At 37.6% G+C, this 16,183-nt stretch overlaps 1 protein-coding gene across 8 annotated transcripts in view; it reads left to right on the forward strand.

Moving 5' to 3' along the window:
- LOC143246566 (MFS-type transporter SLC18B1-like) overlaps nt 1-16,183 on the forward strand; it is a 78,988-nt gene that overhangs the window by 27,345 nt on the left and 35,460 nt on the right. For 6 of the 8 annotated variants that reach the window (XM_076493491.1, XM_076493490.1, XM_076493492.1 and 3 more), the window contains exons 2-5: nt 1,148-1,398; nt 11,754-11,849; nt 12,116-12,189; nt 13,843-13,990. In XM_076493491.1, the coding sequence (XP_076349606.1) occupies nt 1,234-1,398; nt 11,754-11,849; nt 12,116-12,189; nt 13,843-13,990 (483 nt within the window). In that variant the 5' untranslated portion in view covers nt 1,148-1,233. Of the gene's footprint in view, nt 1-1,147; nt 1,399-11,753; nt 11,850-12,100; nt 12,190-13,842; nt 13,991-16,183 lie in introns of those variants that run through there. The other 2 variants (XM_076493496.1, XM_076493493.1) reach the window with 2 other exon arrangements.

Genomic DNA, 16,183 nt, shown 5'->3' on the forward strand with positions numbered 1-16,183 from the left:
ATAAAAATGGTTGAAAATTGTTTTTTACCTTCCTTGTATTGCTGCAAATACATTAAGTAATTTCAACATCAAATTAAACAAAGATTTATAGCGAGTAAGTTCATTGGTTTTTTTGTTCTTGAATTTCACGCAAAGCAACACGAGCGCTATCTGCGCTAGCCCTTCCTAATTCAGCAGTGTGAGGCTGGAGAGAAGGGAGGCAGATAAACGAAAGATACTTCAGTTAGTTGGTGGGCCTGGCATGGCCAGGTGGTTGAGGCACTCGACTCGTAATCTGAGGATCCCGGGTTCAAATCCCCGTCATATCAAACATGCCCTTTCAGCCGTGGGGTGTTATAACGTGGCGGTCAATCCCACTATTCGTTGGTAAAAGAGTAGCCCAAGGGTTGGCAGTGGGTGGTGATGGCTAGCTGCCTTCCCTCTAGTCTTACACTGCTAAATTAGGGGCGGTTAGCGCAGATAGCTCTCGTGTAGCTTTGCGCGAAATACAAAAACAAATCATGAAACTGAAGTTGCAAAAGGAGTGGTGTGCTCAGACTCGATGATTGCATGTTTATTCTTTTGAGGGTGTTACCCCATTTATGAACTTCACCAGATTCCAGAGTTACGCTTTTTGTTGCCAACTTTCTAGAGCAGCGATTAACCGGATTGTAAGATCAAATATATATATATGTACACTTCCCAGCTTTTTCTAGTAACCGCTGACAAGATTGTATGGTAATGTGTATGCTGTTGACAGTTTTCTAGCGAAGGATGATATATGCCACAGAAATTTAATAATCAAATAAGAGATGTATGCAGCGCCCTCTGCTGGTATTTAATACCACCTGTCTTTTTTAATATATTTTTTTCGGTTAAATTATTACTGTAATCCCCAAAGGGACAAATGAGTCACACAAACATAAATCGTTTACAATGCTTTCTTATGAACTTTATAAGTACGCGAGTTTTGCGTGTGTGGCGGGAAGTCAGTATTTTTTATACATTTTCTATATTGGTATTGCATTGCACATCTGTAGAAATCCTTCAATATAAAATTGGTTCAGTAGAAGAACCGCTATCGATTTACGTATTATTAATCATAATATCATACATACCCTTCTCAAGTTTTGAAAAAAACAACTGTTGTTTTGATTTTTTTTTCCAGGTGCAGAAGGAAATACAGTAGTAACACACGAAGAAAATTAGTCTGCTGTTAAAGCTAGAAGATCTCTTAAAAACTGCGCTACAACGATGTCTTTAGAAAATTCGTCTGGGGCATCTTACAAAGGCAAGAATCTCAGGGAAGCGACGAAAAAAATAACATTTCGTCAATGGCAAATTATTCTGCTTCTATCAGTGAGCAACCTTGTGATTGCAGCTTGTATATCGTTACAAGCTCCATTCTTTCCAAGAGAGGTAAGTGTGTCCAAACAACTTCAATAACGTGCGTTTATCGAAGATCTCAACAAACCAAGGCCTGGCATGGCCAAGTGATAAAGACACTTGATTCGTGATCTGCGGGTCGCGGGTTCGAATCCCTATCACACCAAACATGCTCGCCCTCTCAGCCGTGGGGTCGTTATAATGTTATTGTCAATCTGACTGTTAGGTGGGTGGTGATGACTAACTGCATTCCTTCTCGTCTTACACTGCTAAATTAGAGTCTGCCAGCGCAGATGGCCCTCGTGTAGCTTTGCGTAAAATTCAAACCAAAGTATAGAAACCACAGTCGATACGACGGCAATGAAGAAAGTTTCTTACATGTATGGAAGGAAGCGTTCAATAATATATATATTACATAATTTAGCGGGCCCGGCATGGCCAAGTGTGTTAAGGCATTCGACTCGTAATCCGAGGGTTGCGCGTTCGAATCCCAGTCGCACCAAACATGCTCGCCCTTTCAGCCGTGGGGGCGTTATCATGTGACGTTGGTAAAAGAGTAACCCAAGAGCTGGCGGTGGGTGGTGATGACTAGCTGCTTTCCTTCTAGTCTTACACTGCTACATTAGGGACGGCTAGCACAGATAGCCCTCGAGTAGCTTTGCGCGAAATTAAAAAACAAACAAACATAATTTAGCTAAAAAAGATTAAGTTTAATATTTTTTTTAAAGTCAAATGCGATTAATTAATTACATTTTGAAAACATAGGAGTTATCAGCATCAAATAAGTGTTGATTAGGTGTGAAATGAAAATAATGCATACTTTAAAATGTTGATTAATTCTGTTGTGATGAACATCAACTGTGTGATCATAATATGGAATACCCATAAAGAAGGGTTAAATATCATTGGAATATAGAAGGAATTTGACTTCACATCACAGCAGAATGCATGAAGCGTTTTGAACAGTTATTTATCGTTTATTGGGAGAATGTCTAGTCGTCGGAACATTGATCAAAGACATTGAGTGAGTAATTTTTAAGACCTGGGATCAAAACAGAGGATGGCCAAGCGCGTTAAGGCGTGCGACTCGTAATCCGAGGGTCGCGGGTTCGTATCCCCGTCGCGCCAAACATGCTCGCCCTTTCAGCCGTGGGGGCGTTATAATATAATGGTCAATCCCACTATTCGTTGGTAAAAGAGTAGCCCAAGAGTTGGCGGTGGGTGGTGATGACTAACTGCCTTCCCTCTAGTCTTACACTGCTAAATTAGGGACGGCTACCACAGATAGCCCTCGAGTAGCTTTGTGCGAAATTAAAAAACCCAAAAAAACAGAGGTTTGGAAATTTTATTATAGTTTCTTCCAAAATCTTTACTTCCGTGAAAGTGACATCTCGTGAGTTCAGTTAGGTTTAGTGAATAGGGAAGGCGACGGCAAAATATCATGTTGTCTTAAACTTTTTATCTATTTAAGTGTTTAAATAACGTACGTAAATAAACTGGCTTACAACTTGCTGAAAAGAAGGCATATTTCTTGTATTATTTCGACTCGGAGTATTTTTCTAAAAATATTGTTACCTAATATTACAAAAGTAACAGGGCTGCCATTTTATCTCTCTCACTCTTGTATGGGTATTTGGGTATTGATGTTTATCTACCCAAGAGGGTCAGGTTTTGTTAACCTCTTTCTCATTCCTTCAACTTGTGGTTTTGCAACTGTTAAGTGTATTTATATACGGTACACAAGGGTCAGAGTAACCCACACTTACTCAGGCCCTTTTCAGGGTAATGTCCATGCTCTGTCTACATATACACTTGGTGCAAATAAAACATTTCTCTTATAGTTACATAATTATTTGCACTTTTATTTGTTAGGTATTAACTATAAATTATTTACATAAAAAAATAACTCTTTCAATGTTTAGTAACTAACCCCTAAACTAATGTGGAGTCTAGTTAATAGGTGGCCTTTCATTTATTTATAAAATATATATTCACTGGAGAAAGGTGCTTAGGTCTATCATCATCGTGTAAACAATACCTGTCTCGTTCGCTTACTAGTTCATTTTTCTCCAATTTTTTGTCAAAATGGTTTATTGTACTATATAGGAGTCTATTGTTTTATGTGTGCGTATTTATGCATGGATTCTGATGATGTTGTTCTTGGTACTTTATAAGCTGTTGTAAGTAGTGTATTTTGTATTGTCTCTAGTTTTGTTTGAAGTTGTGTTTTGCTTACATTTATCCATGCAGGGGCTGCATAGTCAATGATGGGTCTATTGTATGTTTTATATATTTTCATAATGTTGTCTGCCGTAGCTTCACTGTTTTTGCCAGTTAGACTCCTAGCATAGTTTGTACTTCGTCAAATTTTTGTTCTAATACTATTTATGTGGTTTACCCACGTTAGTTTTGAGTCGAACGTAAGTCCTAGAAATTTTGCAGATGTACCAGTCTGAAGTAGTGCTCCATTCATATAGATCTGAGGTTGTGCTTTTTATGTTTAGTTAACTTTATGAATACTGCTAGTTGTGTTTATTTTGATTCTGTATTTTTGACAATATTCACTTATTCTATTTAGTTGTGGTTGTATGTTTGTGGCTGATATTGCTGGTGTTGCTGCACTTGTTCAGACTGCCACATCGTCAGCAAACCGTGAGGAGTATCCATTATGTGGATCTTTTAGAGACATATTATTCACATACATGATGAATAGGATAGGGCTAACTACCCCTCCTTGAGGGCTTCAGATTCTGGAGAGAAACTTTCAGAGAAGGTCCCTTCAGCATTTATTCTGCATGGTCTGTTTTCCAGAAAGTTATATAGCCAGCGAATAGTTCCCCGCGGTCGTCCCATTTCGTGCATTCGGATCTGGAGACCGTTATGCCATACAGTGTCGAATGTCTTCTCAATATCGAGAAAGCAAGCGACAGTGCATTCTCGTTTATTAAAACTATCTACTATTGTTTCTGTTAATCTGACAAAGTGGTCTGTTGTTTGTCTGAATTTCCCGAAACCATTTTGTTCTTCTGGTAATTTTGATGTTGTCTCCAGGAATGTGGAGAGTCTTTTACTGATTTGGGTTATTGGCTAGCTTTCCTTCTTTATTGAACATTAATACATTTGCATGCTTCCAAGAAACCTGGATATAACCAGAGTATAATGATAAAATAAAAACTGCTGTGAGATGTTCAAGTAATTTCGGAGTGTCTTTTTTAAGAAGAATGGCTCGTATACCATTTCTGGTGTTTGTTATTGTTTGTATGAGTTCCAGTGCTGAAATTGTGTTTGTAAGCATTGTGTTTGTGTCGTCGTTTGTGTTGTTGATTTGATAGTTATTTAAATCTACTGGAAAGAGTGGTTTGAATAGTTCACTGTTATTCATTATAAAGTTATTTGCTTTGTTATAGAAGTTACGTGTTCATGTCTGGGTCGTTGTGTGTTTTAAACGAGTTTTGGAGTCGTTGTTTGAATATTTCGGCTTTTTATATGTATATGCTCTGGTGTTATTGTGTTCTAGTGGCGGGTATTTTCTTATTGTATTTCCATTTTTTAGTCTTTTCAGGTGTGTCCAAAATTGTTTCTAATCTGTTTTTTCATTAAATTTGGTGCACAAATCGTCCCATTTTTTTTTTTTTTTTGTTTTAATAATCTAACTTCTGCTCTGATTTGGTTTCTTATTTTACTTGCTTGTGTTTTCAATTCTCTGTCTCTTGTCTCCATCTGTTGTCTTCTTAATTGTCGTCTGTGCTTGATTATTGTTAACCGTTGTTTATGTGGTTTCCATGTTTTATTTATAGTTTCATGTTGGTGTTGTTTTGGTATTGGCTGATTTGCTGCGGTTTGTAGGCATTCCGTAATTATTTGACAGTAGCTATATTTTATTTTTAGCTGTTATAATTTTGTTTGACAGTCGATGGTCTAATTGCTTTTGGTATTCTTTCCAACTTGCATTTTTGTAATCAATTTTTTTCTTTTCTATGTATATAGTATTTTTATGGGGGTGGGGTGAGATTGAAGACGCACCATATTGCTGCCATTTTGAAAACATGTTTGTTTTGTTTTTGATTTTCGCACAAAGCTACACGAGAGCTTTCTGCGCTAGCCGATCCTAATTTAGCAGTGTAAGGCTAGAGGGAAGGCAACTAGTCGTCACCGCCTAGCGCCAACTCTTGAGCTACTCTTTTACCAACGAATAGTGGAACTCACTGCACATTATAACTTTCTCACGGCCGAAGGGGCATGTTTGGTGTGACAAGGATTCGAACCCGCGATTCTCAGATTACGAGTCGAATGCCTTAACCCATCTGGCCATGCCGGGCCAATATCAAAACTACAAATTGATTAGGAATGTTTAAAAATACTGTAATGTGCATTTTTTGTATGTCGGTACAACCTGTAGAGACTGGAATTAAGCGTTCGTATATTTTTCTATTGCAAAGCCACATCGAGCTACCTGCTGAGTCCACCGAGGGGAAATCGAACCCCTGATCTTAGCGTTGTAAATCCGTAAATTTACCACTGTTTCAGCGGAGGACAGGAACTAAACGTAGTTAGAAGTAGGAATCCGAGCATAAAAGGGATCTGTGATTGAAGATAGATGTAAATACAGACTGAAGACTTAAGAGACTATAAATCATTTTTTATTAAGCCTTAAAGTTTACTTTCAGTAAAATACGTTTGTTGTCACTTTCACTCTCATTTATCGAAAACTTTGATTTATGAGTGTAAGTTTCACAGAATGTAACATATCTTACTTGTATTACACCCGCAGTTTTACAGAATTTAATATATCTTACTTGTATTACACCCACTTTTATATCACTGATTAAATCGAATTTGATTAGTAATATTAACAAAATTAAAAGTTATTTTTTCTCTCGCTTATTAGTAGCCTAATATATCATGATCCGATGGTCTAAGGTTCGAGCCACAATTCCACTAAATACACTCTGCTTTTTCAGCTGTTGGTGCATTATAAGAGTAACAGTAAACGAAGTTATTCAGTTCAAAGCCGAATAAAGCACATTTGTCAGTGAATGTTGTTAAATGGTCGCCTTCCTTTTTATATGCATTTCAAAATTATGACCTGTTGTACCTTAACGCTCACGGGCTCTGTTCTGGCCGTCTGGTCCATACGTTTTTGTCGGAGCTGAGAATGCAAATACTTACAAGTATGTAGCTTCTAAAGCGTAATTAATAATTTATCCCTTAAAATTCATTATGTTAGCTTAGTTCTACTAAACACGCCAGTCCAAAGATGCCATTTTGTGGTAAAACACATAAGTGTACTCGAGTTAAATATTATGTCTATTGGTCGGTTTCTTTAATGTACTAAGGATTACCTCGAAAACAGTCCAAAAATATTGATCGAGCACTCGATACTGAAAATTGTTAAAGGGATATATAAATTCCTTTTATTTGTTTTTCTATTTGATCTTTCCATGATCTCATTGAAAGATATTTAATAGACTGTGACCAGAAGAAGTAACTTCCTAAGTATCTGAGCTCGGAACTGCCGAATTCGAACACGCGAACCTCGTATTACGAGTCGAGTGCCTTTAACCACCTGGACATGTCGGACCACGATGAAAGGAAGATGTATGTATCCCGGCGTGGTCAAGTAATTAAGGCGCTCGACTCGTGTTGGTTTGTGTCGGGCTTTGCTTCAAGAAAAAAAACACACACATACACATTTTAAAATATCTCTCTATTTCTTGGCATTAAGACCTGTTTTTCACTTGAGTTTCGTATGTGGATGGATCGACCAATGCTTTGCTTCGTAGCCTAGAACGTGTGTTCTTTCGTTTTTAATTATTTTTTTTTATCGGTTGAAAATCTAAAAATTATAATATGCAGGTTATGGATAACCGATGTTTTTTTCCTTGACTAATTCCTGGAAAAGTTTTTAAGTGGAGTGAACGAGTGGTGGAAATTCTGATAGCATTTCTCGAGAGGTCACGCAGCTAAAAAAAAATCATAAAAAAATCCACCAGTGAGACCAGAATGAGGAACATGTTTGGGCTGAGAGAAAGAAGATAAAACCATTTTGAAAAACTGGTAACATTTCTTCTGTTTAGACCAAGAATGTTTAGACCAAGAATGTTTATTATTGTGTGAGAAACATACAAGAAATATATAAAAATGGGCAACTCTCAGTGAAAGATGAAGCAATAGTGCTGAGGGTTAGTTGTTGTTTTGTTTGCAGTCAAGTGCAAAGCTACACAATGGGCTATCTGTGTTTTGACCACCACGAGAAATCCGGTTTCTAGCATGTCGGTGCGAGTCCGCAGACGAGTCGTTGTGCCACTGGGAGGAGAGGAAAGAGCGACACACACACACACACACACACACACAAACTATCCAAGCAACAGAAACCAAACTGTAGTTTTTCATTGTCAACGGCCGAGCGTGGCTCAGTAGTTAGCAAGGCGGACTATGTATGGACCTGCGGACTCGGTGCTCGCGTCTCGTTACCGAAAAACAAATGTAATCCGGATTTTTTTGGTTTTGGATGTGTTACAAGAGTAACAGTCAAGTCGCACTATTCGCTCAGACGAAAGTAATCCAAAAGTTGGCGGGGGGTTGCTGTTGACTAGCTGCTATCTTCCTAGTTTCAAGGGACGGCTAGTGCAGATAGTTTTTGCGTAGTTTTTGGGAAATATCCGAAAATGAATACATACTGAGTATTAGAAAGGAAAACGGCGATAAATCGCCGGAAAAATTTGGAATGGAATAGTTAACTCTAACAACGAAGGAAAATAAATAACACATCGAAAAACAGTAAATCTTTTAATTACATATTTTCTTGAAGTTGAGCAGAATTGGCTATATGTGCTCTGCCCACCACGGATATCGAAACCCGGACTTGAGCACTGAAGTCCGCAGACATACCGCTGTGCCACTGGTGGTAATATACGTTTCTTTGTTTTTTGAATTTCGCACAAAGCTACTCGAGGGCTATCTGTGCTAGCCGTCCCTAATTTAACAATGTAAGACTAGAGGGAAGGCAGCTAGTCATCACCGCCAACTCTTGGGCTAATCCAACGAATAGTGGGATTGACCGTCACATTATAACGTCCTCACGGCTGAAAGGGCGAGCATGTTTGGTGCGGCCCGGATTCGAACCCTCGACCCTCAGATTATGAGTCGATCGCTTTAACCCAGCTGGCCATGCCGGACGGGGGGGGGCAAATACATATCTATAGAAGGAAATAATTGAATCATGAACACAAACAGCAATCACACGATGATAACGCGATCGCTTATGGGAAAAAAAAAAACCTGAGAAAAGTTGAATTACACCCTATTATACAGTATCCAATGATTAACCGACGGAAGTATCGCTAATTTTGTTCTTTTGCGTGATCGAGAAATAAATCTGAAATTTGTTCATCAGTATAGTTGTGTGCTGTTTTATGATCCTGTCCACCCGAAACTGATAGGCGATATTGTATCGTTTCTTCTACTGGAAGACGTCATAAAGATTTTCACACGAACGTGAGCAGTGACCATTTAATAGGTATATATTATTATTTTTGTAACCCATAATCAGGACGTTTTATATGACAATCGTCGCAATATGATACTTCCTGCCGTATGTACTTCACAATATACAATGTCGCAGTAAAAAAAACAGAAACATAAAAACAACGGAATTCATGTGCGTGAACGTTGCATTGAATGAAATGCCGCAAAAAAGTCCTTCTCGCATGATTTAGTCTGTTAAATTTGATAAAAAAGGGTGTCAGGCGTTACATACATTTCATAAGTTATTTTAAATTATACTTTTTCGTAGATAAGAATGTTTTTTTAAATTAAACCAAACAACAATGCGACTGACAAATTCATTCATAAACTGCTTTTATGGTTTTTCAAGAAAATTCTGTTCACTAAAAATTCTATGTGCAAAAAAAAAAGTTGCACCATATAGGTGGCTTTTTAAAATTAATATATTGAAAATATTATATTAAAAAAAACAACTTGTTTTTACAAAATGCTTAACAACCCATTTCTATTTGATAAATAATTTGTTTTCTCTGGACTTCAGTTTATACGTATATTTTTTGTTCAATCAACTTCTCAAGCCCGCCATGACCAGGTGGTCAAGAACGTCGACTCGTAATCTGAGGGTCGGAGGTTCGAATCCCCATCGCACCAAACGTGTTCGTCCCTTCATCCGTGTAGACGGTATAATGTTACGGTCAATCCCACTATTCGTTGGTGAAAGAGTAGCCCAAGAGTTGGCGGTGGGCCGGTGATGACTAGCTGCCTTCCCTCTAGTCTTACACTGCTAAATTAGGGACGGCTAGCGCAGATAGCCCTCGTGTAGCTTTGCGCTAAATTCCAAAACAAACAATCAATCAACTTCTATGGAACATTTACCTAATACTTGATTTTATATTTATTTTCAATATGATAATCGTGGGGGTGTGTACTACATTTAAAAAGCGGTGCACCAACTTCCAAACCTTGACATCGACTGATCTGACGATTTGAGTTCAGGTTCATAGTGGATATTGTAAATAGCGACATTTGCTCTTCAAGGTTTATACTAATTTCGACTATACTGGGTTTCAGTTCTGAATATTATTCTGACATTATGTTGTATTACACGTAACCTTTATGTTTTCAGAATGACTTCTGGCATGGGGGGAATAAGACTGTAGACCCATAATTTTCTTTTTGGTTTGCGCCAATGGCTCAAGTCTGAAGGTTTATATACAGCACAGCACAGATTCCAGCTTACTTTGTAGCTTAGTGCTTAACAAATAAACAAAATCTTCCACTTTATCTTCTTTGTCGTGTTATTTTTTTTACATTTTTTTCAGCATCTTTTGTATTACAAATCTTGCTCATTATGAAAACTAGTTGGTGCTAGTCTTTACTGTTCGTTCAGGTGGTTCATAGATTCTCACTACGAAATGTTGACTGCAGTAACTTCGACACTTCATCTGATGAATAAAACAACCATATCTTCCATCACAAAGTTCTTCAAAGAAGAAATACAAAGTGAATCAACAATTCTGTAGGACATCTTGACATCAACATCCGAAGAGCACGTATGAATGTTTCAAAACTAAGTTTCTTTAACATCAAGTCTTAGAGTTTGCTCTATTTACTGGTCGTAGTTTTCTGTAACTTATTTCCAATGGTTTGTACACCTGTGGTCGCTAATCGTAAATCTGGGTCCACTGAAAACTTTATACCTCATTGCGCTAGAAAGCCACTACCTGTATAAAACAAAGGGCTACCAGACAAAACTCTTTATATTTTAATATTTAAGATCGTAATATTTTCTATCGCTAATAATATCACTATGTAGTTGCTATTACTTGTAACACCTGCGTATTTTGTTTCCAATTCAACCAATCAGTCGTTGATATTTTCACTACTGTAAATTTAAGGTATGTATATTTTTTGTAAAACTGCTTTTCATTCGTATATTTCGCGTTTGAAGAAAGGTAACTATTTTATGAACTTTGGGCTCAACTTGACATGGTTTTGCTTTTAGAATTTCTTTGTAAAGCAACAAAGGAGCTATTTGCCAACAGCCAACTCTAATTTTGAAGACAGCTAGTTAGCAGAACTCGCTTCCAACTCTCGAGCTGTTCTTGTCTGAGAAACCATCACTCGTTTAGTACACCCAAAGTGCGGAGCGCGTTTTTGTACCACGGGTCATAAACTAAACCATCGGATTTCCACTTCGGACACAATAACCATTAGGCTACGGCTGACCCCTGTGTTTTTGTCCATCACAGGTTTGAAATATTGTTTAATTTTATTCTCAGAAAAAGGTAGACCCGTTGAATATGAGAATGTTGATGAAAGGAAGATCGGCTCGTAATATGAGGGTCACGGGTTCGAATCCTAGTTGCATTAAACGTGCTCGCTCTTTCAGCCATGGAGGCGTTATAATGTGACAGTCAATCTCACTATTCGTTGGTTAAAGAATAGCCCAAGAGTTGGCGGTGGGTGTTGATGACTAGATGCCTTCCCCCTAGTCTTACACTACTAAATTAAGGTCGGCTAACATAGACAGCCCTCGTGTAGCTCTGCGCGAAATTCAAATCACACAAAACTATCCAAAATACAATTCTTAAGAACCTCATCTACCAACCGCACCGGAGTTAAGGTTCAGAAATGGTGGTTACAACAGAATGACTCTAAGATGGTTCTTTTAGTTTTTGTCTCTCGGTGGGACGGCGGTAAGCCTACGGATTGAAAATGCTAAAATCAGATGGCCCGATGTGGCTTTATTATGAAACACACACATTTTTCGTTAGATTTTTTTCTACTATATGTTCAAATTTAACTGATATTTTTATTGTCGAGTTGTGGTAAATGTTTATATGTACCGAAACGTATGTTGTTGTTTATCATGGGTATAGGCAGAAGAGAAAGGTGCATCTCCTACCATATATGGTTTTGTATTTGGAGTTTACGAGCTTGGTGTCTTTATATCGTCTCCTGTCTACGGAAAAATTGTAAGTTTTCATCAACTAACATTTTATTATTTATATTTTAACTCAAATATATATATTTATATATAAGTTATATTTAAACAATGGCTTTATATCATGGTATCTAAATTTATTTATTTCAAAGCTTATATAATATAGTCAATGTGTTATTTATATAATTATTAACATGTAATCATATGTTAATTCATGCAAGCCTAATGTGAGATTTGCGTATAGTGGTTACGCCGGTATGATTTGTTTTACACCAGCACTAGCGTGTTTAATTCCAGATTTCTTGGATCACGCCCAAATTCATGGTCAATGCAGGTTTATTCGTCGCAGGATCAACAACCATATTGTTTGGGTGAGTAGTATTTGAAATGGTTTGGGCCACACGTTGAAAAATAGAATAAGTCCTTTATGTGCAATTTAAGGACTAAACCAGGTCAATATTTTGACTTTTGTTGTTCATGCTAAAAAAATCGGGTAACTGAAAGAGACATTTTGACTCTAAAAGACAAACTTTTCGTAGGTCGACTGAATGTTTAAAATAAATATCTTTACGATAAATGTGAGGATTTCAATACGAAACTTGTTTTTTTTTTGTTTTGTTTTTACAAGTGGTAGATCAGAGAGGGTATCTCGGTGTGTCACTAATAAGTTTACGGATTTATAACGCTAACGTCCGAGGTTCGATTCCCAGTGGTGAATACAGCAGATAGCAAAACGTGTCTTTGCTCTAAAACAATAAAATCGTAAAAGAGATATATGTGTTATATATAACATATATTGATTTCTCCAAGCCCATTCCATTGGCTGTGGTTTCGCTAGATAGTAGATAGGGACAGTGGGAATCTCGGTTTGGTGTTGGGGCAGCAATCGTGCAGGTCACACCACAAGAAAGTGTTTCTCACCATATCCCATTCCTCCCTCTCCCCCAAAAAAAAAAAGAATTGTTTTTTTGAAAAACAAACTTTGGTTTTCACGAAGACGCTGCAATCCAAGGTGCTAGTTTCTAATATATGAAGGTGCTTAGAACTGGATTTCCGTTCCCTTTCCGTGATTTAGTACCCGGTAGAATCCGTATCTATCTAAAGATTATATTATATTATATTATTGTTATATACTGGCCCGGCATGGCCAAGTGCGTAAGGCGTGCGACTCGTAATCCGAGGGTCACGGGTTCGCGCCCGCGTCGCGCCAAACATGCTCGCCCTCCCAGCCGTGGGGGTGTTATAATGTTACGATCAATCCCACTATTCGTTGGTAAAAGAGTAGCCCAAGAGTTGGCGGTGGATGGTGATGACTAGCTGCCTTCCCTCTAGTCTTACACTACTAAATTAAGGACGGATAGCGCACATAGCCCTGGTGTAGCTATAATTACATTATAGAAATGTAATTCCACACCTCTAGAGCTCTGGCATAATGTTACTGTTGTGCTGTACAGTTTGTGAGCATTGTTCCTGATGGCTCAGCGGTAAGTCTGTGGGCTCATAACGCTACGGTTCGAGTTTCGATAACCGTAGTGAGCACACATGCGTGTAACCAAGCTTTAGTGTAGTTGTAGTGTACGTTGTAATCCCAAACACAATTTAAAGTAAACCATCAAATATAAAACTGTCTTGCAGTAAGTTAATTTTAAAACAGATTTAAGTATAAGATTCATGATATCACGAAGGAAAATAGAATTAATGTCCTTCACAAGTTTTTATGAAATATGACAAATGGCACCAGATAACAAATAGATACCACTGAGTAAGTCGTAACAGTCATAAATAACTTTGGGTATATAGGTCACACCTGCAAAACATCGGTATGTGCGGGATATGAAGTGAGTGTGAAACGACAGTTCTTTCAAAAATCATAAATTTTGTTTTAATGGGTTCAAATATAACGGCTTGTATTTTTGTTTCTGTTTTTTTTAGTTCTTTTTAAGTTGTTTTTTTCTACTTTGATTTTAATATATTAGAATATATTAACATGTTATAAAATTTTTTTAAATGTCTTATCATTTCAGTTTCCTAGATCATTCGCCACCTGGGGCACCATTTATTGTTTTAGCCATTTTAGTGCGTTTAGTGGAAGGATTTGGGGCTGCAGCATTTATCACAGCAAGTTACACATACGCTGCTTCTGAATTTCCAGGCAGGGTTGCTTCAGCGTTCGTGAGTACACGATTATTACGTACTTTATTATGTAACATGTAAAATAGTAGTGTATTTTCCAAGTTACTCTGTGATGTTACTGGTTATTGATACGCATCCTAATGATGTATTGCGAGTTTGGGTGATAACCGCTAGAGGGATTGCATATTGATTGCAAATTTAGTAAAATTATCTCTTGATAATTTAGCTGTTCTAGCCTGGGTCTAAGAACATACAAGCGTGTTTTAGAAATAATATGTTCGGGAAAGAAGGAGTTAATGTAATGACAATCATATTAGTTTGTCTTGTGCTATCAAATATAATTTACTTTATTGGCTTTTTGAGGTGCCCCCCGCTGGTACAGCGATATGTCTGCGGATTTACAACGCTAAAATCAGGGGTTCGATTTCCCTCGGTGGGCTCAGCAGATAGCCCAATGTGGCTTTGCTATAAGAAAACACACAAACACACTTTTGAGGATGGTGCATGCGCATCATTACATCGAAGAGAGGTTGACGTCCTACGGTACGTCCGTCAGCTTCGACGGCATTCTCCGCATCGATTTGCACCAAACCGTCACCCACCACGTCGCGTACTGTCCCGGAGGTTTGAGGCGGGCGCGGGTGATCGAAATTCCGACTCGCATACGTATCAACATTTTGAATTTTTCCACCCATACATGAACACAAAGTCAATACCTTACAATTTCAACGACTACGCAAACTATGTAGTAATGATAATGATTTTAAATTTAGATCCAAAGACGTGTAAACTTTTTACCTAAAAGAAACTACACTCTGATTCTCGTTTCGTCCAAGACGCAGCCGCCAACATTAGCTCCTAAAGCCGGAAGCAAACACTCAACCGTACTAAGAAAGAAAACACCTATCATATTCCACTTGTGCTAATACACCATCAGACCGACAAAAAATAAAAGATATTGTACTTATATTAAACAATACTTACTGAAGACCCTATCATTAAATCTCTTTTCAAGGACCCACTTCTCACAGACACGACAAATCCTGAAAGAAATCCTGGTTCACAGTAACTTTAAATAAAAACAAAATGATATTCCAGGAATTCGCACATATAAACGAAACATATTGTTAGCTGGCCACATACAAACAGCACTACACAAGTATGAGGAAAGAACACAACTTCAGACATAAAAAAATCCTTTACGTGTATCACTGAATATGTCCTTTACTGAATTACAAGCGATCAGTGCAGGTAGCCATGTTAGGCTTAGCACTGAATGTTACTTTCGTTTGGTCTCTACTTTTAAAGATTAAAATAGCTTACAAACTTTAGTCCGCTGCCTCAGTAATCGAGCGCGAGAACATCTAAACCGTATGGAACTTCAGAACCAGAATACACCTAAAGGAAAAAATTTTACCGTCAACAACTATGCAGTTGAAGACGTTTCGATTTTTGGACTTATTAGTGTTTCTACAAACATTCACACCGGAGAAAAGACTAGAAAGAAGATTAATCTTGGATCTGGGAACCTAAAAACCATCTGTTTTAAATGAACGCTTTTGTTTCCTGTAGGTTTCTGGTTTTTCCATTTTTTATTAAATTTTAATTGATACCTGTTTCATATTTTCTTGATTTGCATTTTTTATATACTAGACGTAATTTTGATTAAAATATTCGTGTCAACATGGAAAATATGCACGCAAGTTCTTTAAATTCTGCTCATGCGCCTTTATTGTAATGTATAAGATCTATCGAAGAATTCTAGTTCAAAAGGTCATCTTTCCTTTAATCAAAATAATATAAAAACCTGGCGATTGTTCAAGCTATTATTTAATTTTATCAGAACTGAATCAACCGGTATGTCGACCAAACTAATCGAAACTGAATCAACCAGTACTTCGCAACACCTACTTACGTCAAGATATCAAAAGATAGACAGAACTTCTATATATTTATTTACATCAATTTTAAGAAAACTGTTTGATCGCACAGGCCCTTCTTGATCTACACTCAGTTATCAAATTGGAGGCGGCGCTAGCAGTCGGCTGGTTTATATCCTTTAACTTGTTTGCTGTAGTAGTACTAGTTTTGTTTGTTTTTGAATTTCACACAAAGCTACACTAGGGCTATCTGCGCTAGCCGTCCCTAATTTAGCAGTGTGAGACTAGACGGAAGACAGCTAGTCATCACCACCCACCGCCAACTCTTAGGCTACTCTTTTGCCAACGAGTA

Source organism: Tachypleus tridentatus, chromosome 3 (genome assembly GCF_004210375.1).
Source record: "Tachypleus tridentatus isolate NWPU-2018 chromosome 3, ASM421037v1, whole genome shotgun sequence".
Classification (NCBI taxonomy): Eukaryota; Metazoa; Arthropoda; class Merostomata; order Xiphosura; family Limulidae; genus Tachypleus; species Tachypleus tridentatus.